The 27,839-nt window shown below is 38.9% G+C and overlaps 1 protein-coding gene across 1 annotated transcript; it reads left to right on the top strand.

The window, feature by feature from the left end:
* On the top strand, positions 1-27,792 carry LOC124160288. Its single transcript, XM_046536117.1, has 4 exons — positions 1-196; positions 2,214-2,531; positions 11,924-12,314; positions 27,198-27,792. The coding sequence occupies exons 1-4, from the start codon at positions 93-95 to the stop codon at positions 27,465-27,467; spliced, it is 1,083 nt and encodes a 360-aa protein (XP_046392073.1). The 5' UTR covers positions 1-92; the 3' UTR covers positions 27,468-27,792.
* Positions 27,793-27,839: the final 47 nt, after the last annotated feature.

Genomic DNA, 27,839 nt, shown 5'->3' with positions numbered 1-27,839 from the left:
AATACTCAACGTGTTGAAATGAACGCCAATTTTGATTTCATTTCCCGCTAGAAGATATCAGGCCCTCTTCCGATAAAAGACTACTTCATTGCATGTTGGAAATTCTCTATTTACTCGACAACCTCAGAAGTTATGCTCTTCTGCTATTACGCTGCTGTGTTATTGCTGTGATATATCTCGGGATGGAATGCTTAAGGTTAGTTTTGATTTGTTTTTTTTTTTCACGGGCATGCATAATATATCAATAATGACACCATTTTTTGTGTAATGAAAACTTAACGATGAATATTGGACACTGATAATGTAAAATTTTATATGCATAGCACGGATTGTTAATCAATTATTTATTCAACCTATTATGTGTATACCTCAAGTTTATTTTTACTTTGTCATTTACGGAGGCTTTTACTGAAATAGAAACGTAAAAAAATTGCAATTTAACATGTTCGATGGTTGTGAATCTACATTTTCTCATTTTTTGTCTGATATTTTATAGTAAATGCCTGCGCCAGCTATTACTGACGAATCTAACGTATTATTTGTCTTTTGTAGATTTTTTTTCTATGTCCGTCTTCAGGTACAAATCATTGATTGAAGTTTGCGCACATTTTCAGAGTTCTACATGGGAACTATGTGTTGGTGTTTATGAATTTAAAATTGCTCATTTGATTATTTTTACCGTATATTCTTCTTAAATTATATTTACATCGCCCGAATAGTTTTCAACCTGTTACCGCAAGCGAGGCCATTGCGAGCTACCGCAGGTGGTAATGGGTCGCATAATATCCCTCCAGAAATATTTAGAAGAGTTGGTTTCATGTGCACCTTTAAAAGAGCCCTGGAAATTTTTCTTATCACGACGTTGCCCGAAAGTACAGACAAATTTGTTGTGATGGTATGGTATGGTATGGTATTTGGAGGAGGTGACCGACAGCTGAGGTCATTTGCGCCATGAGGGAAGGATGTGGAAGGAAGGGCGGAGAGAAACCCGGCGTCGGCGTTAGCCTGCTCTTAACGAAAGGCGCCAAGGGGACCACGGCTTAACGTCCCATCCGACGGACGGAGTGTTGCGCTTGAAATGTCCTCCAAACAACATTCAAGCATGGATCGGGCAGTCTCTGAAAGTTCTCTGCCACTGCCGGGACTTGAACCCGAGACCACCGGGTGGGAAGCCAACACTCTAGCCACCACACCAACCCGATCTCCATTTGTTGTGGTCATGAATATCTTTTCTATATAAGTAGGTGGTCTTGGCACGCAGGAAAATTATAATACAATTATCTGATACCTTCTCTTCTGGAGTGAATGTAAATATATGCAAATATTTTCTATGCATGCATGTATAATGCCTAAAACAATTATTTGGAAGCTCCGAAAAGTTTCAAAAGTTGGTCAAATTTAATTTTTCGCTTTCCAATTTTTCTTCAATTATGATCGAGCGCTGTATCACTGGCTAAGCCCTCATTTAGAGAGTTGAGGGAATTCCGCATAGGAAAAACCATTTGGCTGGACCTTGGTAGCCTTCATGGGTAGCGTTTTCCACGGTCAATCGTACCCCAGGCTGTGATAACCGCACCCCAGAGATAAGACACCCCAGGGCCTTCAGAGATAAAATTGAATGCTCACATCCCACGGTGTCAGGCCCACCGCGAATTCACCGGAGTGTATAGCGTATATCGATGACTAAGTTCTAACAACACGTATCTCAAAATTTGGCCGTTCAGAGTTAAACATGCTTATATTCATAATATGAAATATAATTCAAGCAAAAAACAACTCTATGTTTGGAAATTTATGCTTCTTTTTCAGTCTTATACATTGTTGGATTTTAACCCGTCAAAGCCCACGGGTTCCAGTGCAGTGCTGAGCCAATACTCCGGCAATGCATTTAATATGTGAATTTTAGCGTACATTTCGGTGCACATACTTAGTAGAAGGTTTCCTCTATTATTCAGTCAGTTTGAATTGTGTTCTTTGTATCAAGTTCATATGTATCATATTTTTTAAAAGTGAAATATGTGTGAATTTAAAAAAAAAACTTTGGGCGCTGACGGGTTTCAATTAAAATTATATGCAATTAAAAAAATAATTGTTTTTTCGCTCTCCTGAAAAGTTACTATGTTTGAGATGCGTGTTCATAGAACGTAGCCTTCGATATGGTGCATTCGTTCTAATACAGAGTTAGGTTCACGACGGAAATAATCTACTTCTAGGAATCGCGGCGGATACAAGCCGCAAGCCATGCGTGCCATTCGACCAGCTGCAGCTGGAGGAGAGCCCATCAAACCGTACGCGGACCACTGCCACTGCCAGTCGTGCAGCGAAGTCCGACAGCAACTGGTGACGGGCGTCAGTGAGGGCCCTCCGCCGGTGGCGGCGCCACTGTCGTCCAATTCCGGAGGAGACGACATCGAGAGATACGCTTCGCACGCCAGCGAAGAAGTGGAGGACCCCGATGAAATGGGCAACGACTTCCTTGAGGAACCTGAGGACGAGGAGGAAGACGAAACGGACGGACACAATGAGCTGAGGTGAGGGCAACTACCCAATATAGTGCTGGAGACTTGGAGGCTGCGCGCTAGGCTTATATTGCCTGAACAATTGAGAATGGATATCTTTAAGAACGACACGGAGAACATAATATTGGAGCCCCACTGTATTTCGAGGTCCGGTAGAAGCGATAAATTAAGAGAGATGTTTTGCCAAACAGATAGATGTGGGAATTCGTTTTTCCCCAAAACCATAAGGGACTTAAATAAATGCTAGTCCTCACTTCGTAAAAAAAAACTCAGTTTTATGTGTAAACGGCTGGTGTCCCAATACTCCCTGCCACACGCCTTTTAGGCAGCTTGCGGGGTATTATGTAGATGTAGATTATAGTTACATTTCAGGGGGTTCAGTTGGAGGGGGCACGCTTAAAATCTATGCGAAGGCTTCCGATGTTGGTAGTTGATGCTATTATATTTTTCGGGATTCCGCCGCGTTGTTTTATGTATGATGGCGACAGTTTCGCCGAAAATCCCACTAGAAAATGCACGTTTGAAGTTCACTTCTGACTTGAAGATGCCTTCGGAATTTTCGGGTATAGGTACATAAAATCTTCCAAGAATTTTGGTACCCCTAGTCCTACTACTTGGCACGGCCTGGCTCGGTGGCGGAATCATCTTGGCCGACGATCATTAGGAGTGGAAGTCTGTCACCCTTTAGAACATGGCTAAAGAGAGTTTCGAATCCCTTGGCTAGATGACGAGATGCAAAATTTCATGGCTTCCCCTTGTTAAGGAGAATCGATATTTCATTTTTTACGGTTCGGTAAGAAGAAATAACAATCCATTTATCTATATTTAGCAATTGGACCCAAAAATCAAACGCTCGAACCTTCAAGACTGTCACACCGTTATCTGCCTCAGTTAATTGCCATGGCGTCACACGGTTCACGGATGTAACTATTTTGCTACTGGAAAAGCCTTCTTTTCATATTGGTGGTTTTTGCAAGTGGGCGGCTTACACATTTGTATATGCAATACCTGTACGACATTCGTTGGCAAGTTTGGAATATGTCGTACTCCTTGAATGAATTTAAATTCCCCCAGCTATTCACCAAAGTAAAATGGAGACGGATATTGTCCAGTCTTTGACGGAGCTGGCGGAAGGAAAGTCGGGGAAGGGCCGGCTACTGCCTCGAAGGTCCACGTCAAGTTGAATTGTACATTCAATATTTTATTTTACATAAATTCTCATTCACCTTCAACTCACTGAGCTTGATCTAATGTAGCAATGAAACCAGGGATGTGTTGACCGCCATTGGAACCTTCGTTGATTGGTGAACTCCGTTCGATAGTTATGGGTCGCTAATGAAGTCTACAGGGATTACCTGACCTGTTTATCAGGGAAAGTGCATCCGGATCTGTTTCAAAGTAACTGGTTTAATTGCCCCAAATAACGCGATCGATCCGAAAGTGTCATCGGCGGCCTTCCGTGAGCAAGTACTTAATCGAGAGGTCCAGCTTGCGAGTTGTCGATGATGCCCATTATTTGTTCATAAGAAAATGCACCAGCAGCTGCAAGTTAGTACGTAAAATACTGCACCCATACGGGCAATAACTTTGCAAGAAGTCATATTTTCTGTGCTCAAGAACTTAGTGTGAGCAGGAACGTTTCCAGGACTCTGAGAAAAAGCGAAATTTGTCATCGTAGTGTCTGCGTCAGGGGCGGTCTGACCAGGTCGGCTGGTCGGCAATGGCCGAGGGCTTAGGGCACATGCCCCCCCACAACGCTTGCGTCTGTCGCCCAGCGTATATGAAAGGTGCAACAAAAAGAAAGATTCAGAATTCTGGAACCAAATATTTCTTCGGTTATAATATTATACAAAAGAAGTCAAATTTGAACTTGTTGCGGAGAGAGATGTCGTGGAACAACATGTCTAATGATCAACTAAGATATCGTATTGCCCACAAATTTTATTTACTGTGTACCCTCTACGTTTGTCATGAAATTTAAATATTTTTATATTTGGTGTTCATAAAATTTGCGGGCAATACGACATCTTCGTTGAACATTTATTCATAAAATTCTACGTTTACATTAGTTTCTTTATTTTAAGCACACTCAGTGTAAAGAGATAATTTGAAAAATAAATAAAGTAAATCTGTCAGAAGGAAAAGCTTTTTTGAAAGGACTATTTTGAGGGTCTATTAGAGATTTTTAGATTTCACTGCTGTTTCAAAGAACGAATTCACTAAATAGAAGATTGACCTGGCTGTGAAATCTGTGAAATTATCACTTTTCGTATTTTTTCCTACGAAATTGCTTTATTTTATTAAATTTTATCTAGTTTTCAAGAGCTAGAATAGCGTCAAAGTATATTTCCGAGGATGCAATTTCCTAAAAGTTTCCGGGGGAGTACCCCCGAATACCCCATAATGAGCCCCAGCCGAGGGCCGTTAAGGCCGTTTTACACGGGGAACGGAATTGCGCAGGTTAGAACTGCATTAATTTCTAAAATAGCGTGGAATTGCGCGAACGCATGAACGAAAGTTTGGCTATTTTGCCATCTCACGTCCACGAATTCTCGCATGTGTTTTAGCAATACACAGCTTTACACGATGAAATTTTGACTGCGCCTTCGTGCACACGTCAGATTTTGCAAGAAAGTGTCCCGAGTAAAATATTTATACATTCTTGATGCCGAAAATCAGTGCGTAGAAATAAGGCCAGTCCCAGTCAATCCTCATTTGCCTCTCAGATTTTCGGCTTCTTCCGTGGTCCACTTCACCGTGGTTCTTATCCATTTTGTGTTGTGTTTCCCAATCCCTTCAGTTAATGTTAATTGATACATGTTCGTGATTAATGGGTTTGGGTGAAAGAATGAGTGATTGTACGAAATTCCCCGGTACGCCATGGCTGAAGCGTTGAGGACCGGTTGCTGCTGTTATATTTCAAGTGTCAATCCCCGTTCACAAAACTTAACGTGAGTAACTTCAATTAATACCTATTACCCAGACCTATTGGTAAAATAATCCATCAATAAAGTTACTGACTGTGTATCAGTCGTGAACACTGAATCGTTATTTATGAGAACTTTGATCAGTTCGTACGACTATCAATATATATTTTTGACTTCCTTGATACTGGATCTTTCTAAGAGATATATATCTGGTCTATTTTTGAACTAATGATCACTCCAAGTCAAATTTGGCCAGTTTATGCTGTTGTAAATCAGTATCCATGGTTTCGTGAATTTAAGTCGTTTTGAACTAGACTTCACGCTCTCCTCCATAGTAGTGTGACCAAGAAAGGCCTCTATAAACGCGAGAATAAGAAGTCTATGAACCTTGCGTCTTCTGATTTTAAAAAGTCGTGAAATATAATTGAGAATATTTCTGCTTAAGTGTAAATTTGGAGCAGAGCAGAATGACGTGCGTGGTAGTGAATGATTCACAAATTTGGAAACTGTGGAGAATATTTGTTGCAAAAAAAAAATACTCTTAAAAAATCCAGTCTTTGCGACAGTTACCTCTGGGTTCTCCAAGGGAAGTATAAATTTCGTATTGTTAAAAGAGAACAAATATAATTTAATCTGAAGATTGAATTTTGTGGTTCCAATAAGGTATAAAAAATGGCATGTGGAAAAATAGAATCTTAAAACTTTTTCGGATGCAAGTGCCCGCGAAGTTTTTTTCCTTTCCTTTTTCCTGAAGAAAATGAGATTCCTGAAAAAAGCCGCAGTAACTATCGTCGTCGTAAAATCCTCTAACTTGTGAATGATTTGGCTTGCTGCTCGATAGAATTGCTAAAAATCAGTTTTAAAAAACTTCGAGTTGAGTTCGTTTAGATTTAGAAATGAATCTTTGATTAAGCTTAAAGAACCAAATTATTGTTATGCTTCAAAAATGTTTCACGGAGAAATTTCGCGATGACATAGTATGGTTTATTTAAATTTTTTATGTAATTATAATTCAGGAATTCAAACTCATTGTTGCAAATTAAGCAGTTTTTTTCCGCAACAAAACTCGCAAGTGCCTCAATGGAACTGTCATCTGTAGAATTGCAGTACCGTTTAGAAACATTAAATACATTGCATTGGGAAATCTCAAATTTTCTGCTTGGAATATTAACTATAAAAAATTAAGTAAAAAGCAGCAATTCCAAGATTATTACTTTTTAGCTGTTTTCACTTTAACTAGTCGATTTTCTAGACACACAAGTTTGCAATGGAGTACAGTAATGCCTCCAGGCTGAGGAATTTATACGCCGATAAGTATTCATTAATAGTTTCTTGTTTTCTGTACTATTCATATATTGATTACGCAGCGTGAAATATGCCATTTATATTATTTAAGTCAACTCAGCTGTGGATTTCACGAGCTTAACGCATTCCTTCTGAGGAATAGACGTGGAAAGGGTGAACTATCTCATTGAGACTATGCGTTGGTATTCTAGCTTTCTCCTGCCAATATATTACTCGGTAAAACTTACTAGAATGCGTAATATTCGTATAGCTATGTATGAATCGATAATTACTTCCGAGAAACAGCCTCGGCCAGTGAATTCCTGTGTTCATTATTATAATTTCAAATTATGGAGTTCCAGTGAATGAAACCCGTGATAAAATATGCTTGCGAACATGATTCCTCTTATTGTTAGAAGAAATTGATCCATTCCTATATTAGAGGAGCGTGATACTGAAACATTAATATTTTTTAATTGCATCATTATGAATTTTTTAGAGATGGGTCGAATAGCATTTTTCTCGAACTTGAATATCGTATGCCAATACTTAAATGATTTCCGAGTATCTCACTCGAATATCCGATACTTCATTACTGAATACTGAACATGCACTTTTTTCACCAATTTTGAGCACAAATAAAATTAAAATTCTAAAGATTGCTGAACACTTTGCAACTCAATCTACTTTAATATGACTCCTAAATCCTGACGCAACTGTCACCCACGATTATACAAAACGTGCGCGCGTGGAGCACCGCAATTCTTTTGTCTTTTTATTACATGCATATATAAGGTTAAATTATTAGTAATGCTTTATCGCGTTCATTGCAAAACTTAAATTAAATTAAAAATCGGCAATTACTTTGAAATAAGAACATGTAGACGTAAATTCCGTAATGCAACAGGGAGTCCGAAAATAAATAGCCATCTAGCGTGCATTTGAACATATGCGTTCACTCTTCTTTGTGTTGTTCTCGTGGAGTCATCGGCATTTTACATATTTTAGTTCATACTTGATAAGTTTTCGTAAAAAAATTATTATTTGAAAATTAAACCCAATAAATGTGCAAAGTTTAATGTAAGACCCAACCATCCAACGATTTCATCGACGGGTTTTTTTCTCATTTATAGGAAAATCTTCCAAAATCCTTGGCACATTAATGGCTGAGCCAGGTTTCGCTAGTAGTGGGCCCTGGTCGCTTCTATTGCGGCGAGGGTTTTCCCTTCCCGCCCTTCCATCCCCATCCCTACCCCAGAGGCGTCGTCGGGCTCCTATCGCGGCGACGTCTCTTTCCCTTTTCCCTTCTTATTTCACTCCCCTCCCCGGGAGTGCGGGCGATTCAGTTGCATTACTGGTTCCCGGCCCCGGTGGTTGTAACCCTGAAAGAAAATCCCTTGGGTTCTTTTTCCAAAAAGACCCAAACATTTTCTACGGATTTCAAGAAATCACAGACGACCTCTCCTTTGTATTTGTAATGCGAATAACTGATAGCTTCGTGTCATCGAATTTCGAATGGCGTAAAAAATACTCATTATTTTAGGTATTCGGTGATTTGATTATTCGAGCGTCCCATCTATAATGAGGTGGTTTCCTATTATTTTTTTATCACCTAAATCGAAAGATTATTACTCCTGGGGTACGTATTTTACGCTTTTAGATTTTTAAATTACAATATCTATTTTTCGCGATTAAATGAAAAGTGAAAATTGACAAGCGCGCGAAAACGCGATGGGTAAGTATGAATGCCGGGAAAACTCCCGTGTGACGTCATTCTGGTTCCCGCTGCCGCAAGTTAGGTGACCTTGGGGCGAGGCTTTGAGCGCTGATACGACGCAGGATGCTAGCAGGTAGCAGAGTACCCTGCTAGCTGGTAGCGCTTGGCTTATATAAGGATTATTAAGACCTTATCAAGCGAAGAAAACTTTCCGACCTTAGCCAGTTTTAATAGGTGATTATGAAGACATGTTTCCCTGAGCTCTGAGCCTCATTCATGCATTGGTAACCTCAGACGATGTATAACTCCTATCTACTCGTATAGAAACTAGGTCCCTGTGACGTCACGTGGAGTGGCATCGCATGGGCGCCAATCTGGCCTTTTTCAAATGAGGATAAAATTGACCATTGCCATTCGTCTAAACCGGTATTTCTAAAACCAAATAATTTGTATACGTGATACTCATTTATTCATTGCTGCGCAGTACAGCCGTCACCATTGAGGCAATTAGCCCAAATATCAACCCAGATAATTGACATCGGACTGTTAGTGTTTGCACGAGGAGTTCATTCATGATATATTTTCAGCTTGATTTCCCTGCTTGCGCATGCGCAGCGCTACTCATGAGGTACGTGGATGTGGTTGAAATTTTGAAAAAACTATAATATACACCTTTTTTCACCTTTTGCGACTGCTTTGAGGCAATTAGATAATTATGTGATTTCGAATGGTAATTTTTTTACAAGATGTGATCTCACGCTTGTGAAATGCTCGATACCTAAAAAATAGTCAGAACTTTCTTTCTGGTTTCCCTGAAGCCCTTGTTCATGAACACCTCATTTGCTCTCAAAATTCTCTTCTTGATATCAATGCTACAATATCCTCTTCCCTTTAACACTAGGAGGACGGGAGTTTCGCGCTACCTAGAAGGACGGCTAGGGGTCATTTGACCCCTAAAATGTATTTTGGAATAGAACGCCTAATTTTCAACCAATATTAAGTTTAATCGTATTACTTGTTGAATCAGTTCATTAAAAACACTATTTAATAGTATTAAATATTATTTCCATCGTCAAAAGTTAATAACAATTATTTTAAATAATCATGAATTAAACCATATGTAGTAGTCGATTGCAAATCAAATAATGAAAATACATACACTCAATACGAAAGTTGTGTTACATGTTTAAACAAAAGGCGTACTGGGTTTCCAAAATTTGCATTAAAATTTTTAAAACTTATTACTTTGTTGTAAATCTCAGACAGACAGTATTTTTTCAGCACTGTTTCCACCAAATATTTTTTGCGCAGAATGCGTTCATTGGACGATTTATTCATCTACATCTAAATCTATACACTAACCCGCAAACCACTTAAAAGCGTGTGGCAGGGGGTGTTAGCACACCAGCCTTTTGCACATGAAAATGAATTTGGAAAATGGAAAGGAAATTCGTGCAATGATTCAATTTGATGGTATTTGGCACCTTTTTCTTTTTTGTGCCCGTGGAGATATGGCTGCTGGATTTGGAGACGTGCATATAAATTGATACGTACTATCCATCATATCTACTCCCACTTTGTTTTTATTATGAAATAGGATGATCTCTGATATTCTTTTATTCGTTTCGGAAATAGTGTCGTCTGAGATCATGCTGCTGAGTGAAAGAACATTATTGTTCTAGTTTGCCTGATCCTACGTAAGAGTATGGCCTAAGGTATTTTTGAATACTCGCGTTGAATGGATTACATGGCTTTTTTAGGGGTCATGGATATTTGTGCGTCACGCATGTTTTTTTAGATCGTCCATGCAAGAGAAGTTTACCATTTTTTAATGACTTCCTGCCAGCAGGATGGATGTAAAATAATTGTTACAAGTTACATTTATTCCTGATTTCTTGTATGTTACGGTCACTTTAGTAACTATTTATTTCCCTAACGCTTGATTTGATGGCCAATCATCATCTTTGCCACAATATGGAAATTCATTTAGGCTGTATTTTCATTTCACTCCTGTCAAAACCCAGTACTCGATTCCAAATTTGTCTGGTTTATTTGGAATTTACCTCATAAAAGGACAGCTGCATTTTGTGGGATAGAGCTGTGCATTTGCTATCACGCCAAAGTCGCCATCGGATTTACTATCTTGGACTTCGTCGCTTCCATCACACGCAGATGTTGATGGATTGGTCAGAATGTCCTTGAACTGATGTTTACGATTCACTTCCAGACTGATCTTCAATATTCCCTACAGCTATTTGAATCGCGACGATTCTCTTCTCTTGATATATTTCTCGACTTCTTACTTTCTTCCTCAACTCACCACTGATATGCATGCAAAAAAATCTACAAACGAAAGCGCATTATGGTAGAATCTTCTCTAGTTGCATTGGAAGTATAGAGAGTTGGAGGGCATTAGAAATTCATACAAAAGGACAAAATTTTCAGAAGTAACGCTAATTGCCGTTCGAAAGGCAGGGACTCAACCGCCAACCGTATCCTGATTTGTATCTTCCAGGAACTTGCAATAATGCTTCTTTTCCGACCTACGTGCGGATTCCAAGGGTAAAATTTACAGTAGAATTTTACAGTCCACCCAATTCCTCCGCTCTCTCAAAAAGAGACAGGATTTTTCCCCAGGACGCAACGTGCAGACAACCCGCCCCAAACCCCGACGGGGTCAGGTGGCACTAATGCTGGACACACGGCAAAGGGTCAAGCGACACTGCGGTCAGGCCAGAAAAATGTAAGTTATTCGTAAACCTGATGAGTCGATATTGAAAATAATGTCTCTAAGAGCTCTGAATCTTGGACGACGGAAAACAATTCTTGGGATACGTGACGATTTTCCGGTGTGGGTAATACAATAATCATTGAAAAATAAATAAAACAAAATTAAAATATCATAATTACATGAATTTACGCAAATCGTGGATTGAAAAGGTTTTATTTCCCTTTGCTACCCAAAAAATATCGAAAGATTGTGCACGACAAGTCGCTATGCCTAGGTTTTCGAATACAGATAGGAGCCCTTGGGACGAAACTGACATTGAACCGGGTACTTCCATATTCAAAATGAAGCAAATCATCTACCACACTAGCCTCTTGCTGATTATATGATATGCATGGCACAAAAGAGCCCACGGGCAAGAAAACAGCGCGAAAACCAGTTGTGGGTCAAATGACCCCTAGCCGTCCTTCTAGGTATAAGTAACACGTCATAAAAATTTAAAACAAAACATTATTGTTGAATTTTCACTAATTTATCAAAATATAGACCAAAATGAACAAAGTCAAAATTTTTCAAAATTTAGAAAAATATTTTAATAAGAGAAAAATAAATTTGAATTCTGAAAATGGGTCAAATGACCCCTGCCGTCCTTCTAGTGTTAATGTGCTTCCCAAATAGTTTAATCGTAGTGCGGCTCTTCAGTACCTTCGTTGAACATTATTTAATTTCATTATTTGCATATCTCCAGGGTGATCCCGAGCACATACTCCCTGCTGGCCTCTGACCCCGCGGCCTCACGCCGCCCGGTCATCTGCCCCATGAAGCCGTGCAGTCGACACATCGCCGTGCACACGCTCGTCTCGCACTTCCGCTTCGAGCACCCAGAGGTCCCCATGATCGTCCTTTCGCCTGACTCGCCCACCGCCACGATCCCTCTCGCGCCGATGCACTACCTGTCGCCGCTCGACACCGAGTGTGCTGCCATCCTGCGGGTCTCCTGGAAGGACGACGACGACAAGGTTCAACTGGACGCCTGGAAGCTAGTTCTCGCGTACGCCGTCATGCCCGATGGCGGGCTCGCCGCGTGGGTGTTTGGTCTCCTCGAAGGCGACCAGGAGATCATGGCCAAACTGGAAATGGTGAGGAATGACATGAATTGAAGCAGTGGCGTAGCCTGGGTGAGGGTCCGGGGGGGTGCGGACCCCCCTCCCCCGAAATATGAAAGTACAATTATTTTCTTCAATAGGTATAAGAAAACAAATTATTGAAAAATCATGAATTTACAAATGAAGATTTTTCGATTGTGAAAAATGTTAAAATTAGTTTAAAACCCATTACTTAGTACCCTATTTTTCAAAAAATTTCCCCCTTGGTTTTGGACCTCCCTTCCCCCCTCCCCGAACGGAATTCCTGGCTACGCCACTGCATATAAGTAAAGAGTTGAATACTAGCTATTGATAATTTGGTGGTACCGCATCCTAGGGAAGTGTATTACGTGCAAGTGGTGTGGGATACCGCATTCTTTGGAGCCTTTACTTGCAGGTCCCTCCTAATGTTATAGTTCCGTTGGCAATGCATTGGGTTATCATTTAAAAATGACTTGAGGAAATTACTTGATGCAGCATTATAGAATTGTTGATTGTGAATCAGGGAGGGTGCCCTCCTATTATTTTAGGCCGTGTCGACGAGGTCCCCGCTATTGTAATTCTCTTACGGACGGACCCTAAAATGGAAGGGACGCAACCCCACACTTCAACCCGGCCTTTTATGATGCTGCCTCATACAATCTCCTTTTGCTTGAATGTTTATCGATGAAAAGTTATTCGTCAGTATTCTACTCTACTAGGTATTCTGATCCTTACTTATAGGAAGGTATGCGTTTGACTTTTAACTATTCATTAACCGCTCACCATTACCTTGTGTAGTTTTCTTTGGTGGTTTTAGGGATTGCTGACCTGATCACATTGATGCGATCAACATACCCAGCAAGTGAATTTAAATTAAATTTGATTTATTTTTAGAGTGTGTTTACAATTAGACACAAATATTAAGATTAAGAAACCACCACCCGAAAGGTAACTTGAAACGCAAATTCTATTTTTTATTATTTTTACTTCGAAAATTTAATATTTTATTACTTCTCAACTATGAGAAATGTCCAACTAAAAAGATCATTTTTTTAGATTTTCGTCGGTATCGGGTTGTTCGTGGGTAGGAGACGGTGGAATCGCAAACTTTCCGCCTCTTGCATCATTGGCGGACACGAGGACATAATACTTCCCTTAAAATCAAAGAAAAAATCCTTTACTTTGCTAAAGCTCTCGTGTGGGGGTGGAACGATTAAATAATGTACATCGATTTTATTCATAAGAGACGTCTATTGGAAAGCTGTATCAGTTCTCCGACCATAACTTCAAAAAGATTTTTTGCGCTACACGCATATTTTAAGCATACTTCAATAGGGAGAGGTAAATTTTTTTCAGGAAAAGAATCAATTTTCAACTTCATTATGTTATATTTCTTGGTAAGAGATAGCCAGCGGCGGATGCAGAACAAACTCAAGGGGGGGGAGCACAAAAGATATCTTGAGCTACTTATACTTTTATCATAATGAAAAAATAATCAAGTCACATTCAAAGCTTAAGATTGAAGCTTAAGTTTTATTTGAACCGATTGTACACTTTTAGAAGACAATGCCATCTTATGAAATAAGTAAGTTACAACTGTGGTTCTACAATGTTCGGCAATGCGGGCAGCCCCATAAAAAAGGGGGGTGGGGCGCGCCTCCCTCTGCCCCCCATATGCATCCGCCACTGCAGTTAGCTCTCATATGAGATATCTTTTGGGGAGAATGAGAATAATAGGACTAAAAAATCCCTGCAAGAAAATTTAACCGCCAAACTTTCACCAGAAAAACTCTGGAGGTTTACGTCCATTTAGGGTAAAATTGGAAGGTGGAACCAAAATGTCAGAAGTTTAATCGGCAGTAACCCTACCGTACGGGTTCTTGCAGTTCGCCTCGTAATTTTATATTTGTAAAAAAAACATACCTGGTATGATCGCTCAGCCAGGAGTAAAAAAAATAAATTTTTACTCCGGAATTAAGGATGCATCTTCCAATTTGCATCATCAGGCCATTCTACATTATTATAAGTTTCTGGGAAGTGTAACGTCCTCATGAGTCACCTCAAAAACCTTGCAAGAGGCTCGCTTATTTGAATTGAGCCACTTTCGAAGAGGAGGTCTCTAGGATAACTCTAGCGTCCTCTACCAAAAGCTTTAAAACGTCTGTTTGCCTAGATTCAAATTCAGGAACGTCTTTACCGAAAACTTGGGCCTACTAAAACTCTACAAGACGTATTTTACATGCTAATTGATCGCTCCTTATTACGAATCAATATTAATCCATCGCAAAACAATCAATCGTCATAAAATTTTATTGCCGTCATAAATATCATTATTTCACATGATAAAACAAAGTAATATAATGGGGTTGACTGATTCAAAATGAGTTATCCTGCATAGATCTTGGCTGTTCCCAAAATTATTGATCCTTTTTATAAACCAAGTACCTTCGTACAAGTGATAGGGGCAAACCCGAAGGGCCGAAATTGCCTCTCGAATTTGACTAATAGGTACTCTTGATAGGCGCGATCGCCTCTCGTTAATGAGGTAACCGATATTTATTGTTACTAATAGTGGTCTCCTTAATGTTAATAGGCAGTGGGGTAGCCAGGAATTTTATTCGGGGGTCCAAAACCAGGGTTGAACATTTTTGAAAAACAGTGAAACGACAAGATATCAGACGATGAAGAATGGTAAGCCGCAATTCTCGATAAATTTCATTATGGATTCTTAAGGCCGTTTTACACGGGGCACGGAATTGCGCAGGTTAGAACTGCATTAATTTCTAAAATTACGTGGAATTGCATGAATGCATGAGCGAAATTAGAGCAGGGGCTATTTTTCCATCTCACGTCCACGCATTATCGCATGTGTTCTAGAAATTCACCGCTTTACAAGACGTAATTTTGACTTCACCTTCGTACACACGTCAGATTGTGCAAGTTCGTGCCCCGTGTAACACGGCCTTTATGGTATGTTAATTAGAGGAGGCGACCGAAAGCTGAGATAATGTGCGCCATGAGAGAAGGGTAGGTAAGGAAGGATGGAGAGAAACCCGGCGTAGACACCATCCGACGAACGGAGTGTTGCGCATGAAATGTCCTCCACGCATAATTCAAGTAGGGATCGGGCAGTCTTAAAATTCTCTGCCACCGCTGGGATTTGAACTCGACCCTATGGGATGGAAAGCCAACAAACCAACCCAATTCCCTTTCTCGGCTCCTTTTTAATATGTATGTTCAAGTATAAATGGCGGCAGAATTAGGTGCATAATGTAGGGATCAAGGGTCGATTGAGAGGCCTGTTTTCTCCCTATCCAATAGAAGAAACGAGAAGGAATTGCTCGTGTACGCGACTGCAAGTCGTTCCATGCCATTGACTCCGGCTTTAATCGCGGAAACTGTGATTTCTCCGCTCTTTCTTCCTCATCCGTCGTTCGTCTGCCCTAATTAACTCCAAAACCGCGGCAGTGGCAATGACCTCAGCCGTGGGGCAAAGCGCGGGAGGAAAACATAAAGCTTCGTCTCTCGCTCGTGGCTAAATTAGTGGGGGCATTGCGGTTCTATATTTGTTTCACCGTTTCCAGCGTACAGCTCTAATATAAGGGGTGCGTTGTGAGAAATGTAACTGTGTTCATTCATTCTTAACATTAACAACGCATTCATAACTTCTTGACTTTCCTCCTCATTTAACAAAAAGGTCTACTCTCTCTCTTTCATTCTTTCTAATATTTCACCATTTGAATGAGTTCTGATTTTACGGCAGAGAAGTTTCAATTTAAAAATAAATGCTACACAACTATGATGGTTGTTCTAAAATGTGTGCAGTCATAAAAGCAGGGATGGCAAGTGAAACGAAACGATAATGTTTCGTTTCGACCCGGAGCGAAACGAAAATACGAGGCCTAGGTTTAGTTTCGTTCCCGCTCGATATTAAAATCACCGAGGCGTTTTATTTCGACCCGGGACAAAACTTCACTCCCGGGAACGAAACTAAATTAATCGAAACTCCGCTACTCATACTTTAGTTTCGATCCTAGAAGTTGAGTGGAGGGTGGTAAGGAAGAATAGTGTTAACCCATTACGTTTGACATACGTGTGGAGAGGTTAAAACATCGAGCTTAAAAATCAAATGGCGAATTTTTTGTTCACCGCTCTCCTGTTTTTGGTAAAAATATGAGTTCCCCATGTACCTAATTACGGTAAGCCGAACCTCTACTTCATTCAACCATACTTCGTACTCGGTGTGTGGGTCGAAACTAAACTGCTTGAAGGTGAATCACGTGATCTCTTACGGTGCGAAACTTAATCTGTTTCGTCCTAGAGGTTTAGTTAGGTTTCAACCCGAGGTAGTTTTGACTCCGATTTCGTTTCGACCGTGAGTATAGCTCCCCATTTTGTTTCGTTTCTAAAAAAATTTCACTCCCGGGAACGAAACTATTGAAAGTTTACTGGTTTTGGCTTTCCTTTAGTTTCGATTGCCATCCCGGAATAAAAGTAGTGAATGCATCTATTACAGGGAGGAATTCAGTGGGAACTTTATATAACATTGGCCTCCTCGCATGCGACTCACTCTATCGAGCTAAAAGAAATTACTTTTTTTTTGGAAGCAAGAGCGAAATCTGCTGTAAGATGGATGTTGCATCATAGGTTGACCATAGAAATTGAGGGTAGTTGTGATGCTTGCTTATTCTTTGTGAACCACAACATTCGAAGCCCTTGATAGGATTTCGTCATATTGAAACACTTTTTTTCTCAATAAATCCTCCTTTTCGCGCGAACGAAGTCTCTGAGATGAAATTGAAAAGTCATTATCTATAGCATTTCAGATACAGTTTTTGCATCCATCGATGTGACTGCAAATTATTGTTGAGAAATGACTGAATCACTGAAAACTCTTGAATAGAGAGCAATTTCAAGTGAACAATTGGACATTTCCATGGTCCACAGTGTAAGATTGAGCATGCTTCTCGCTGAATCATTCTTTATGTAGAAGTACCTCTATTGTTCCATTCAAACCAATTGAGTCCCTCTGTTTTTGGTAACATTCTCCTTTACCTCAAAGATAACGCAGTGACGAAAAGTGAAACGAATTCTTGGTAAGGTGAGGGCTATCATTACCACAAACCACCTTGACCAGTCGAAGTTGCATGCATATTTTTTTCTTGGGAACGGATTGATCAAGTTTTTGCGGCTGTTTTGAGGCTTGGAAATTTCTCAATATGTTGCCTTAGCTGAATTATAATAAGGATTTGAGCCCAATTAACTTCGGTAAAATAGTGGTTCCCGCCGCATTGGGTCTCTTGGATGGTAACTTGTAGGCATCATTATGGACTTTCTTATTTTGTCACCGCTGTGACTGATTGTCTTTGTACCAGGCCATAAAACGAATACGTGTACTCAAGTTTTATCTCTGTTTATAATTTTATTGAATTAAATGCGGCGGTAATAGGGTGGTTTCCTATTATTTTTTTATTGCCTAAATCGAAAGATTATTACTCCTTGAGTAGGTACGTATTTTACGCTTTTAGATTTTTAAATGACGATATCTATTTTTCGCGATTAAATGAAAAGTGAAAATTTTCAAGCGCGCGAAAACGCGACGCGTAAGTAGGAATGATGGGAAAAAGTTCGTGCGACGCATTTCTGGTTCCCCCTCCCGCCTTGTGAGGTGACCTTGATCGAGGCTCTGAGCGCTGATAGGACGCAGGATGCTAGCGGGTAGCTGAGTACCTTGCTGGCTGGTAGCGCTTGGCTTAAATAAGGATTATTAATACCTTATCAAACGAAGAAAACTTTCCGACCTTAGCCAGTTTTAATAGGTGATTATTAAGAGATGTTTCCCTGAGCTCTGTGCCTCACGCATGCATTGGTAACCTCAGACGATGTATAACTCCTATCCTCTCGTGTAGAAACTAGGTCCCTGTGACGTCACGTAGAGTGGAATCGCATGGGCGCCAATCTGGCCTTTTTCAAATGAGGTTAAAATTTGACCCTTGCCATTCGTCTAAACCGGTATTTCAAAAACCAAATAATTTGTGTATGATGAATACACTTATGGTGGGTAACGAATCGCAATCAATGCCTTTCGTTTTCTTTGATGAAGGAAACTACCCTATTGTCCCGCGTACGCACTTTGCGTATAATCATCGCCGCTGAAGAGGTGGTATAAATTCTCACCAGCAGCTGGACCATCCACGGGTATATAACCCGGTAATTTTTGTGGATCGTCGTCGTCTACCTAAGGAAACTACTCTATTGCTTTTTAAGGAGTATTTATTTTTATCTCACGTTTTAGGATATCAATATATGTAAATTTAAGTGCATACAGAGGCGATTCTTTGGAATAGAAAAGGACGGGCAAGAAGGAGCAAGAATAAGACAAGCGTAGAAGTAGTAATGTTGCTAAGAATTTCAAATTTATGTTTAACAAATTTTTTCCCGCATTTATGGTTGACCCATTAATTAATATACCTATTGAAATACAGTTGAACTTTTAAAACAATCATAAACGTAATTTGTTGGAATATATTAAGCTAGGGCAATTTGAAACCATGTGGAAGGTTTTAGTATCATTACACAGTCCATGGTTCATAATTTAAGTTTAACTGAGAACATACATAAATCTATTGTGGAGGGTCTTTGTAAATGATTAATGAGAATTGAGAGATTCCAACTGGCTGGATGAATGAAAATTGACTGAGTTTAATAAAAATGGACTCATCGATTTATCAAGGAGCTATTGGTATTTAGTAGTATATTCACGTTGTGTTTGATATTCATTTACTCATGCCACCGCTTTTCTATGAAGCTCTGCCCAGATATTCAATTACTGCCATGCGATAATATTTTAGGCCTGATTAATTTGAAAATCTATGCTTTTTATCATTTAACGTGGCATATATAATGACTAGTACTGTTTTGACGTTTTATATGTACCCTTTACCTATGTTTCTTCAGTGTTCCAAATAGTTACTCCGCGGGAGAAATTAGACTTTACTTCCTGATAGGCAAGCCTCAGCCATTAACGGGATAATATGAATGTAATCTTTCCATCTGATCTAAATATAACCCATGGTGGATGGAAAAATGCGATCACTTCCGAGTTTATGCTCCAATAATGTGGGTTGGAAATATTAATGAGCACTTTCCATTACCCACGCTCCATTATGAAAATAAAATATTACCTGCATTTCTATCGCAGTACATTTGAGTTTAGCAATTCCTCGCAGGCAGGCTTTTTTCTTTAATAGCTTTACCTGATTTTCTTAGGAAATTCTGCCATTGATGACATATTCTTTCATCACCTAATGGTTTGAACTGTCGCGTCGTAAGAGATAGTGGCAAGGTACAAATGGTTACTGCTCGACAGAAGTCTTTTACTTTTAAGAACCTTTCATTCAAATGTCAATCTCAAAAGTTTTTTTTTTTAATATTTACGCTTTTTATGCTTTAAGAATACAATATGTGAAAATTAAAAATTAATGTTAGTTGGCAAACCAGCTAAATTGCATAGGCAGGTTGGTTACCAGCTAAATTGCATGTACAATAAAACTTCCTTTATCCGGAGTAACTGGGATCGGACATGATCCAGGTAAACTAAAATCCGGATAAGCCGGAGCCAATAGGAATATCAATAAAAAAAGTGCTATGCTATAAAAGAAAAACTTACCATTTATTTATAATTATATGACCATTGTCACAACTCACAGCACAATAAATTATATAAATAGAAAAAATGTATTTAGTTTTTGCTTACAAAGAAATCATCTATCTTACTTTTTTAAATTTTGCACGACGTTTAGATACTGTGAGATCGCGTAATTGCTGGATGGCGAAAAGTTCATCCGCTGCAGTCTTAGGAGTCATGACTACACGGTACTTTTCATGGAATATAAGCCTAGGTCTTAGATCCGGATAAAGCGGAGAACCGGATCATTGAGGTCCGGATAAACGAGGTTCTACTGTACTTGACAATGCCATCTACTGCTGGAACTTAATTCCCTTCATCAAAACGTTTATCTCCTAATTAGTTGAATTATCTCCCTGTGACCCTTACTCTGACGCAATTTTTTCTCCGTAGTACCTTTCATCTCTTTCATAAACCTTTTTCTCTTCCTAGTTCGATTTACAATCCTCCTCCCGTTGCGTCCGTACTTCACCATCCCCCAATTCGCGCTGCCTTCTCCCTCTCCAGCCTTTTTTATCCACTGCAGTGTGGTGTTGTCCATTGTCTATTTAGTCCCAAAAAAACCTTTGTATTGAATTTAGAAAGTCATCTGATCGAGAACTACCACAAATTGTTGAGTGATTGTTGTTCTTGAACGAAATTAAACTCCCATAATTTAATTTCAATGCCAATTTAAGAGGACCAATAGCGCAGAATTGGGACATACGGAAGGGTACATAGGGTAGGTCCCTATTCTCTGCCAGTAGTGGAATAAATATAAATAAATATATTATTTGAATACTCGAGCGAGAACCTTCTTCATAAAATATCAAAGCATATTAAAAGATATTTGGCGAATCATTATTAGTTTTTGATCTTAGGTGTTAGATAGCATGAACATAACTTGGGTATACGACTGAATCCTGCCCCCTTTTCGGTATCAGGAATTATTGCTCAAAAGATCTTTCCTATTTTATTATTTTATTAATTATCACCCTAAATCACGAATCTTTTTCCTGGTTTCTTAATTTGAAGATTGTCGTCCTTTACCCATCTTTCATAATCGACGAATTTTACTAATATGATCGCTCTTGTGTCTTACTTCCCACCTTTCTTGTGTAGGTCACTAAGATTAGAGTGAGGATAAAGAGGAACGCTGTCTTCGGATAGCTGCCTCGGGAGAGGTAACGTTAATTAAAGGTTTGCGTAGATCGCTAAATACTGACTCCGCTTCATGTTCTCTTACAAAATAAGCATTTAGATTTAAACACGGAGTTAATCATCGGCAGTGACAAAATGCATCATAAAGCCTGCAAAAACGAGTAATGGTGGCGATAAACAGCTTAAAGCATCAATTACATACATGATAACAAAATTTGGTGTATCCAACGTCGAATTCGAATCGAGGCGATACGAATGGTTCCTGTCATAAATCTAAATTCTGATATTCAAATGATTCTGCTGAATATGCAAATAGTTCCAGTAAATGGTAAATCATTACTTACTTTTAATTCTCTGATTGTGAATACAAGCCCATCGACTGTTGGATTCCATGGCCACTGTCTGCATTTAGAAATAGAATTTTTCTTTCATTATTTCACTGTGACGCACAACCAACTTGTTTTTAATAACTCAGATTCCTGAGTATTGCCTTTGAATTTTTCCCAAAATTTTGCTTCCTATGGATTTGCAACGATTTGTCACCGACATGATAAATCATGAAATTCTAACAGGCGTCAATCCACACTATCTAGACATAGGTGTATCATTAGGACAGGAAGATGGATAAGGAAAATTGTATCGTTGAGCTGATTTTTTTGGAAAGGTAACGTGGTAGTAGAATAAGGTTGATAGCTACAAAGTTGTGATACTTACTGGCACATTTCAAACCCATATTCTTATTTCTATGCCTAAAATTAACAGTAAAATGTCTATTGTTAGCAGAAAGTACGCCGTCATCATCTTCAAATAACAGTTATCATCTGGAGCTTACGCTGCTGTCAAAACATATAGAGTACGATGAGTGGTTATTTTACTTGTATGTTTCAATCATTCTTTATAAAATGAACTTTACTTAGAATTACAAATTCACATAAACTTGTAGAAGATGATTAATCCAATATCTATGTAAGACATGCTTTATGACAGCGTAAATCACCTCCGCAAAGCACTACTTCCGTTTTATAAAATAAATTCCGCGTTTTTTGTCGCATTTATTGTACAATGATGTCAAGTAGGTAAAAAAGTACGGGATTTGTACATTCCAATTTGTACTATGTCGACAAAAATCATTGAAGATGTAATAATAATCCTTGATGGTACTTGTGATCATATCCATTCCATCAGAAGTGATTTCATTATTCTTACGACAATCTAAGGAAGAAAATCCATAACCAATGGCTAAACACGCTAAACTAAAATCAATATGAATTGTCATAAAAGAGCAACCACGAGAGATAAAGCGAAAAACATTACGCTATATAAATATATATGCAAATATATATTCCATTTCAAAGGCCGGTGTCTGCAAAAGATCTTAATCGGAATATAAAGGAGTTTTGTAGCGGAAGAATGCAGAGTTGATTTCCTCTGTAATTTATCAGCAAAATATTGGAAAAATATGCAATTATTCTCAATAATAAAAAAGTTATCGATGTTGATCCAATCACCTAATGTAAGCAAATGCCCGCATATTTTTTCATGAGTGGTCCCTTGTTGCCTCTCCCCACTTTATCTATGCTACTCCAATGGTTCACCGATTTGCTGCCTATTTAATGGATGTATGATCTAATGTCTAGGAGCTACTTTTGGTGAAATAATAATTGAAATTATTCCATTTAATATTCTGATACGCATTTTAAATGAGGTTTGGATTTCATAGCTTTAAACGGAAAACCAGCTCTTAAACAATGCTAATGCATGTGTACTTCATTTTAAAAACTAACGATATTTTTAAGAACAGGAGTTTTTGCTTACCCTCCTCGTTATATAACTACGTACAGAGTCCCAATCATTCTTCAGTACAGGATTGTGTTTCTGATATTATTGATAACAAAACAAATTAATTCTGTTGTTTGACCATCATCCAATTATTATTCCTCGGCCATATCCGACATGTAATTCCTGTATTTTTTCCTTCCGCTGGATTTCCACGACTTCTTATCTGCCGATCGTGATGAACGTAATACAGGAACACACTCAGCGGAGCGTCAATTTTTTCACCTCGTGGACGTGGGTGGGTCATTATGGTGCGAAAGAGGGAAAGGCAGTTAACAGATGTGCGGGGAGTGACGTCAAGTAGCATTTCCGTGGAGGATTAGTAGTTTATATGCTCTTCACCAACAAATTCCAAACCAAACTTTTAAGTTGGCAGCACTATTCAGACATAGTTGATTATTGTTGTGTGGTAGTGAATTCAAACTTCCCTCAAGTGTAAATTTAATTTTCTAAGATAATTAGAGGACTAATTATAGAATTCAGCAAAATATTTTCTATGCTCTGACGGGTAAAAATGAGAAATAACTGTAAAAATCAATACCTCATTTTTAAATGACTTTGCGAGCCAGCAATGGTCTTATGGTGTCATGCAGTGGCGTAGCCAGGTATTTCGTTCGGGGGGGGGGGGGGGGTCCAAAACAAGGGGGAAAATGTTTTGAAAAACAGGGTACTAAGTAATGGATAATCAACTATTTTAACACTTTTCGTGATCAAAAATCTTCATTTGTTAACAAAATATTTTGTAAATTCATGATTTTTCAATATTTTGTTTTCTTTTATGAAGGAAAATAACTGTCCCTTTATATTTCGGGGGGAGGGGTCCGGACCCCCCAGACCCCCTCCCACCCCCCCCCCCCCCGGCTACGCCACTGGTCTCATGAGTGGAATGAGGCTATCTCTCTGCTAATATGTTCTACCCGAGGTGAGCCTAGCAATCGGTGATCCCATATCTGTGTATGAATATAGAGAACAATTATTAATCGCAGCAACAATCTTAAGACAATCAAAACCATTTCATGAGTATGTAAGGATTAATTATATTGATGTAAAATCAACGAATACGTTTATCAAGAGTATGACTCTCCCGTCAGTGCTTCTAAGCTTTATCTCTTTATACAAGCACTAATATACATACATAGAAGTCGCCAGTTCTGCTTATAACTAGTATGCAAAAATTCTTCTACCTAAAGATAATTCGATAGTTATTTTTTTTACTTTTAGTGAATTTAAACTATTTTTAGAAAAAAGGGTATTTTATATTCAATGAATTCTATTCACATTTTCCTTAAATCTCATTCGATGGAATAAAGCCGCTGCTTTGTCAAAATCTTTGTCCCAAAGCCGTTTTCAATTCTTGTTTATTTCCTAGATTTTGAATTATTACCGCCATATTTAGGTACACCACTTATTCACCAAACCTAACACGCGTAATACATTAATGCACACTCCGTGAAGCGTCATTTTTTTCACCGAGCGGACGTGGGTGGGTCAATAGGGTGGTGGGATGGCGGAAAAGGCAGCTACAGCTACCCGCTGTGGGTGGTGAATTCGACGGAAGAGGGCAGTGTGTGTGGGGGGAAGGGGGGAAATGGAATAACTGGATCGGCCAATCGAGAGTGAAAGTGGCGCTGGTGTCGTGCACGCGGGCGAAAGGGAACGTGGTCTCGCTACTTCGGGCGGGAAGGGAGGGAGGATGGCGGGGAAGTGGATGTGCATGTAGTATCGAGAGTGAAAACTGGGGCATGTTGGGCGCCTTAGTGAAGGGAAGGAAGACGGAAAGGAAGGGCTGCTCCCCGTTTTACGAGGTCTTGCGCAGGTGTCGTCCCCTCACGCGATGGGATTGTTCTTGGCTTCGAACCAAAATATTTATAGGTATCTGTGCATCGCTTTTTTACTACGATTTCAATTAAGCTAAGACTTAGACCGAAAAAACAAATCTGTGCAATGTTTTAGCAGCTTTGAGGGCTTAAACATTTATTAAAAACATGGAACATTTGCACTTTACGTTTTCGTGTTGAAAAGTTATGGATAAAAACATATTCAGCGTGGATGTTTTCGGGGTTACTACCGCGTAGATTCATCTCTGCAGATGATAGTTTCACCGGCATTGCAGCAGGCTTCTTCAGGTCAATTACTTCATTGACCTGAATGAAGAAGCCTGGTGCAATGCCGGCGAAACTGTCGTCAGCAGAGATGAATCTACGCTGTGGTAACCCCAAAAACCTCCACGCTGAATCCTCACCTCACCGCGAAAGCCTACACAAGTATATCAAAAACATATTTTTATCAAAATTTTTATTCATACTTACTCTGTACAAAATGGTTTTCTCAATAATTTAGGGAAAACTCTAAAGAAGGAAATAATTTTGGGATGGAACATAAACTTCCTATTGTTTTGATTCTAAGTATTTTAAATTTAAAAAATACACATAAAAGATTTAAAACAATTTCAAGGCAGAGAAAAATGCTAGAAATTGAAAGCTAAAGGGAATGTTCAAAATATTCACGGAAGATCCATCTCTCTCCAAAAATGATTTAGTTATAGGGGAATATCACCCCTTTTTAAATCATTGAATTCTGGTTTTGCAAGTCTTAATGAATGCAATATGAAGATTTGTTGTAGCAAGTATGGATACTTTTTAGCAGATAGGTACATAGTATTTTTCCTTGATTATTATTTTAAATATTTTTAAATCTCTCACTCTCAACTTTTCACATCAATATCTTCTCTTTAATTCCTTTGAAGGTCCGAATAATATCGTGGTGCCGAAAACTTTTCGTAATAGCATACGCGAAAAGTATGTGATATTGCGGCGGATGTGACATTCATTTGTGATATTGCGGCCGTGTCTCTCACACAGTAACGTAATGAACTATGTAATGCTTACGAGGATTTGGTGGCTTTATAAGTAGTGTTAATCATCTAGAAAATAATAATTTCCAAGAGAGCCTGATCTTTCGTGAATGTTTTGAAATATGAACATTCCCTTTTTCAGTTCTATTCGTATAATTTTTCGATTGTCATTCATGAAATTAAAAAGCCTTAAAATCAAAAAATAGATAGATAGTCTTTTCGTCCAATATTATTTTCCTTCCTTTGGGTTTTCAGGGGATGGACAAGAAATGATGTTTTTACGTATTTTCTATTTATGGATAAAATTGTAATGAAAAGTTTTTTGATTATTTATTTTTCGAAATGAAAATGCTACCATAAATGTCCCGTATTTCTAACAGTCGGAAATTATTCTCGATAAACAAACCATACGATATTTTACTGGCATGTCATATGATGATGTATATTAATTGTTTCTATCAATATTTGCAATTTTAAGTATCCATAGGATCTTCAGTATTCGCATTGGTGTAATGAAAATTGTTCCTTTATTGTTTAACACGAGGCAGGTGCAAATGAAACCTAATAATAAATATTATTAAGACCAAATAAGCAGAAAGGGCACATAAGCTTCACTAAATATCAGTTTGCTATGAAAATATCTACGGCATTTCAAGCATTAGCTCCGGCGGGCTTTTCTGAACCAATAGGGTAGTTTCCTTCATCAAAGAAAACGAAAGGCATTGATTGCGATTCATTACCCACCATTACTGTATTCATAATATACAAATTATTTCGTTTTAGAAATAACCGGTTTAGACGAATGGCAATGGTCCATTTTTATCCTCATTTGAAAAGGGCCAGATTGGCGCCCATGCGATGCCACTCCACGTGACGTCACAGGGACCTAGTTTCTATACGAGAAGATAGGAGTTATACATCGTGTGAGATTACTTGATTTACTTAATTGATTTTCTTTGTATCTCTTCGAAACTCGGCTCTCCGTAGTATCTTTAGTAAGAATATGTACGCATCTATCAGTGCATAGATAAGCTTAACTACTCCTACATTAGTCTCTTTAGGCATTAATATTGACGCATTAAACATTTTATGAACTGTTTCACATTTCGGCCAAATTTCAAAATTATTGCTTGCCCCTTCTTGGTGGGCATCTCCTAATTTAATATTAAGTACTAATATTAAATTATGATATACTCACCAAGGTCATTATGCATAGATGCATGACTAGATTGATAATGGAATACAGAAATATTTTGGGACCCTTACGCGCTTAGTACTTTTTACTTGTACACCTCTGTAGTGAAAAATAATTCTAATGGAAATGAGCGATCGTTGCTTTTACAAAGTCAGCCGAATTAATTGACTTTTTTCCCGCCAGTCCACTTGGATTTCCGGAGAATCCGCGGGCGCGGTCGACGCAGGAAACATGTCTGCCTACGATCTGTTTTGCAAGGAAGGTAGCGAGACTTCGTCCACTTTCCTGGGCCGGTCCGCGTCCTACATGGGACCGGTGGTGCCATTGCGGGAACTTCAGGAAGCGCAGAACATACTCGCCCGCGGTGATTGTCTTTACCTGACGCCAGGGCTGGCCGCTTTGTTTACGTCGGCACCGCAAGGAGCCTTCATTCAAGTGACCTTCATATTTTGAGAAGCAAAAGTTTCGTCCCGTTTTGTTCAAAATTGAATTGCTTGCAACTTTTTGACTCCAAACTTTCAAGAGCATAAAATTTGCATATTTTCTCTGCAAAAATTGAACGTGGCCAATTATAAGAGGAAAAACGAAGTGGGTGAATTACCAAAGTTATTCTGCTACATATACCTATTTGTCTTTAATTTCATAAATTTTTGTGATAAATTTGTGAACGTGGCGTGAAAATTTGAACTGTGATTATGGGTTGATGCCAATTTTATCAACGTCTTGCATTGTGAAATTGTATCGTGGCCGTCATTCTAATTAAAGGATCTCCTCATGATGGCTGTTCTCTCTCTTTATAATAACTTTAGTACTTTCTTCATTTTA

The sequence above is a fragment of the Ischnura elegans genome, chromosome 6, assembly GCF_921293095.1.
Source record: "Ischnura elegans chromosome 6, ioIscEleg1.1, whole genome shotgun sequence".
Taxonomy (NCBI): Eukaryota; Metazoa; Arthropoda; class Insecta; order Odonata; family Coenagrionidae; genus Ischnura; species Ischnura elegans.
Note: the sequence above shows the minus strand (reverse complement) of the source record. Positions and strands in the feature narration are given on the sequence as shown.